This window comes from Montipora foliosa, chromosome 5 (genome assembly GCF_036669935.1).
Source record: "Montipora foliosa isolate CH-2021 chromosome 5, ASM3666993v2, whole genome shotgun sequence".
Lineage (NCBI taxonomy): Eukaryota > Metazoa > Cnidaria > Anthozoa > Scleractinia > Acroporidae > Montipora > Montipora foliosa.
The window spans coordinates 44,202,425-44,207,424 of record NC_090873.1 but is presented as its reverse complement, the minus strand read 5'-3'; the positions used below and the strand labels follow the sequence as shown (position 1 = coordinate 44,207,424).

The window sequence follows — 5,000 nt, the reverse complement described above, 5'->3', positions numbered from 1 at the left end:
CTATGGGCCAAAGTAATTACTTTGGTTTTGGTTTTGGTTTTACGACACTCGATTGAAACTCGCTCTATCCCCTTTGGCCACCAACTACCATGCATTATCATCGGCTATCGATAACATTTCCCCCTTTGAACAAGTTCAATGTCTTTTTACGATGATCAGTGATGGTCAGTATTTTCTTACCAGGTTTACAGGGAACCCGAAGTTCAAGGTGAGCGAAATTTTCTGTCTAATTTACACTGCCGTCTCGTTGCTACAGTATATGTTCATATGCACGACTTCACTTGTTCTTTTAATTTACAAGGTTATAAATTAAAAGCAATTTTCCATGTTTTTCTTCCGCAGTTGTTCGACAGGAACAAGTGCAACCCGCCCAGTCTGTCCGTGTGGAGCAGGTGAGGGAAGAAGGAAACAATTGTTGTAAATCACTTCCTATTTTCTTCTTCAGATTTTACTTGACTGGATTTCACGGTCCGTCATTACTCACGTTCAAAACTGACCGATTAGACCTCAGACGGTTGGATCTAGTGAAAAGTACAATACAATACAATACATACTTAATTGACCGCTCCCCATAGGGGCTTTTCAGGGCCAATGAAACACAATCAACGAAACAACAGAACACAACAACTACAACTGTTAAGAATCCCAACTGGTCGGAGGCAAACCAGTTGGCTATTTACAAGTGCAGCTTGGAAGTTGAACCAGGGACTACCAGGAACAAATTCAACGAGTGGTCAGAGCGGGTCTTGAACCCGGGATCTCCGGATCTCAAGGCAAGCGCCCTAACCACTGGGCCACACTGCCTCCTACGTTAAGGCTCACTAGCCTACAATTTTGGCGTGTAAGGGCAGCTTCTTTCAAGCGAGCTCAGTGTGCATAAAAGCATTCGGGAAAATTTAGTTTATGATTAATAACCCCAAGTTGCAAAAAAACAAAAACAACCAATTAGCCTCACAGAGCATGGTGGAGTTCCATGTAGTGGCCAGAAGGGGACTGGAACCCAGCGCAATCACCTGAAAATCCAATTGTTGCTTGGGTGACTGGCGTTCGAAGGGAAAGAGAAAGACGAGGTTGGATAGGAAGAACTTCGTGCGCACGAGTACACGAAGTGCGTTCTTCGCGCTCTCGCGCGCATGAAATTTTTCATACCCGATGCCCTTTCCCCTTCCAGTTTGAACACCTGCAACTCAGGCTAATCGAAGTGATCGTGTAGCCACTGGAACGCCACCAGGCGTTTATTAAGTCAATTTTTTCTGATTTTCTGGAAAGGCTCCGGATTACGGAAGAACAGACTACAGCTATGATCAGAGACATCAGCACCAGCAGACGAGAGGGTAGGACAATCTAACTTATTAACTTGCTTTACATTTGGAAAGCGTGCATTCAGTTGAAATCATTTTCATCTCCTCGTTGAAGTTGAGGATAAGTAGTGTAAGAAAGGTAGAAGGTTTTTTTAAAAGGATGGGAATTACGTGCCTCCGGGATTGTCGGAGATAACGATTGTTTACGTGGTATTTTCATGGGCATGTGGGTTTTCCATCACCTTGTGTTTCAAAGCGGAGCTTTCTCTTTTGGGTATAATTAGTCGTTATTGTATTTGGTTTGATTCTATCTGGTTTTTGCCTTTGACCTGGAGCCAGTCCCCGTCTTCCAAGTGAATACCCTGCTATTAGAAACGGAACGCTCTCGTCACCAGAGCCTCGGATCCACCCAATGCTCTGGGAAACTCTATGTAGGAGAACATACGCCGTAGGTTTCTTATAGCCAAGAATTGGCCATTTGACCCTTACGGCGCCTGCTCACTCCTCGTGCTAACATGAATGCACCAGTAGATCATTTTACAGTTGAGTGCTTAGTTACCTGGCCTATGAATGAAAGTGAGGCTGGAGTTGACCTTGTTTTGATATAAACCTCACTTCTTTTCTTATGTAAATGCTTACTAATTAGCATGACAACAACATCATTAACATACGAAAAGGAGGTCGGTCGGTATCATAACAAGGTCAACACTAGCCTCTCTTTCATTTAAAGGCCAGGGGCCCGTTTCTCGAAAGTCCCGAAACTTTACGGGCCATTTTCGGGTGTCACAATTCCCTTTGTATCTCAAGAACGGAGAGGATTTAAGTCGTCAAACTTCACAGTTATATTTCTTTTTGTTACCTTGAAAACATGTCAAAAGATCGGCTTTCCAAAACAAGCGGTTGGCAGTTTCGCAAATGGCTTTTCGGGCCCGAAACAGGCCCCAGGTAACTAAACCAATGAGAAGACACTTTGTTTCAGGGTTCCCCAGAGCTCTTCTCTCCCTCAGTCAAGATAAGAGCTCTGGGGTCGAGATGGAAAAGGGAAGGGTCTTATTGCGCAGGTGACTTGAGCATCAATGTTCTGAGTTGCCTGGACACTACTTTAGAACTCATCAGTGGGCGTGTATGATTTTTACGCCAAAGTAACCCCTTTTAAGACGTGTGTGCTGTATATTTCGGACAATCTGTACTCTATTCCATTCACTCTGCAATCAGGAGCACAGTAAATGGAATACTATTCCGTTCTTTTGGCCCAAACGAAGAGGTAAACCGCATATACCCCGTACTTCTTTTCGTCGAGGCTATGACCTTCGGATTTCAAGTTCCGATACTCTACCGAGGAAAAAGACATCTCCTCTTCTTTCATTATGTATGGAATTGTTCTGAAAGCTAACGCCAATTACGGTCGTCGATCACAAGAACTAACTCATCACGTGGACTGATACCTTGTGAGCCAAGCAAAAACTTTGCATTTCAATTTTCTCTATCTAAGGGGATCAAGAACAGCTACGCAGCGGATAGGAACGTAACTTTCCAGTGGAAAATATGATTTGCAACCCTCGTAAAAAGGCTCTGTCTTTGAATAGGTTGTGACACATCGACATAGCAGGTGTACCTTCCTCTTTATGGGCTGGGAACATTTTCATCAGATCCAAGCGTCCAGCCATTATAATGATAGTTTTGATTTTGTCACTTAGTCCTTCCGGTGGTGTACACGCAGGCCAGGCCACTGCTGCAAAAACAACACAAGTCAAGTATATCGAGGAACCAGCTGAACCTCGTTTTGGTGCAGGCGTGGTCGCTCATGCAGTTATCGACGAACCAAGGATAGGAAGTGAACAAGGAGAAAGGTACAGGAATTGAATGACAACCTTAGTTGAGATTTACAGTGCGTCGCGCCTTACCGTGGCCATCTAACAAAGTTTTTTAAAACTTATACGTCAATCAGGGTGAATGAATTTGATTCACAGTCACCCCTCCTTCCAAAGTTCGTACGGTTGTAGTTTAATACCGTTGAATGGTTTGTTTGAGTTGACGTATTTACACGTAATTGTCAAATGTGAAAGTTTGTTGGGTGGCCACGGTAAGGCGCGTCGCACTGTAACGCTTGTGACTTTTGAAAACGTGTGGAAGTGAATGAGAGACCACTGCACACAGAACCAGTTGGTGATCTGAGCTGAAGTTGAACTCGAGCGCCTTCCTTCACAGGTTAGCACTTACTTGCATCGTTCAAAATGCCCGCGGACGTCTCCTGACAATTATATGACGCAATATTTGCATCTTTATTGGACAGAAGCGCCGTTGCCTATTTACACATGTATTCTTGGAATTTAGTAGAAAATGACTGCTATTACTCTTAAATTGTATTTAATTTCTTATGGATCCGTAAAAGCTTTTTGGGTGATCAGTGTCTGAACTGTGTGTCTTAGAAATTGTCTCATCAGCTTTGTCAAGAATCACTGTAATTATCGTGCGTGTGTAGTGACTGGTAAACCATGAATCAATGGCCAATCACAGAGAGAAAATCGGGAAGTACAGCTCAGTGCATGAGCTTAAAACGGTTTTAATTCTTCCAGGTATCGTGCAATGTTCAGTTATGAACCTGTCAATGAAGACGAGCTGCGTCTTGAAGAGGGAGAAGAAGTGATTGTGTTGGAGAAATGTGATGATGGGTGGTTCGTCGGCACCTCTGCTCGCACCAATTTGTTTGGAACGTTTCCTGGGAACTATGTCGAAAGAGTGGTGGGTAGCCCTTTGCTTGTGAAGTTACTCTAAATTCAGTTGTCGGCTGTACAATCGAAGAATGGCGCACAGCGGTGAAAATCTGAGCATGCGTAGAGACCATTTGGTGTCGCGGACTAAGAAACGCATTGCTGAGTTGGCGCATGTACGCATGTTTGCGTGGCCAGTGAATAACAGGCTTAAAGGAGAAGTTCACTCTAAAATGACCATCCCTTTTTTTATCGATTAGTGGTAAGTTCATGTGGAGAACAGCTTGTAACCAAAATTTCAATCTAACCTTGTGAAATCCTTGTTAACAATCTTGGATTGTACTTGACGTCATTGAGTTGAGCTGATCCCTTTCCTCTCGAAAATGTGAACAACATGAACGGTGTTTAGTCTGTTTGACCTATTTGAGCAATTTATGTTGCTGAACAAAAAGGCATGCCTGAAATATGAAGAGGAATCCCGACAGCTTTGTGTGTTCATGCTTCCCGCAAAACTTAAGGTTGAGCTCAATGACGTCACGCATAATCCAAGATGGTGGCCTACATGTGTGTATTTTTGATAAGGATTTTACAAGGTTAGAAAGCTATTTCAAGATTGAAATTTTGGTTTAAAGCTGTTCCCCTCATGAACTTTTTATTAATCAATTAAAAAAGGATTGTCATTTTGGAGTGAACTTCTTCTTTAAAGTGCTCCTGTGACCAAAAAATAAAATCTTATTTTTCTTTGGATTTCAAAACTGTGTTAGCTAAACATTAAGCGACCAAAGTTTGAAGCCTTGATTTCAAAAAGACTCCCGTTGATTTTAACTGGAATTTACCTAATGGTCCGCCATTACTAACTTTAAGATCTTGAGAGGCAGTGTGGCCCAGTGGTTAGGGCGCTTGAGATCCGGAGATCCCGGGTTCAAGACTCGCTCTGACTACTCTTTGAATTTGTTCCTGGTAGTCCCTGGTTCAACTTCCCAGCAGC

General features: G+C 43.1%; 1 protein-coding gene across 6 annotated transcripts in view; it reads left to right on the top strand.

The window, feature by feature from the left end:
- The window catches only part of LOC138004324 (sorbin and SH3 domain-containing protein 1 homolog), a 43,297-nt gene that overhangs the window by 34,392 nt on the left and 3,905 nt on the right, over positions 1-5,000 (top strand). For all 6 annotated transcript variants that reach the window (XM_068850803.1, XM_068850802.1, XM_068850801.1 and 3 more), the window contains 5 exons: positions 184-208; positions 343-392; positions 1,270-1,334; positions 2,999-3,151; positions 3,878-4,043. In XM_068850803.1, coding sequence (XP_068706904.1) covers positions 184-208; positions 343-392; positions 1,270-1,334; positions 2,999-3,151; positions 3,878-4,043 — 459 coding nt within the window. The remainder of the gene's footprint in view (positions 1-183; positions 209-342; positions 393-1,269; positions 1,335-2,998; positions 3,152-3,877; positions 4,044-5,000) is intronic.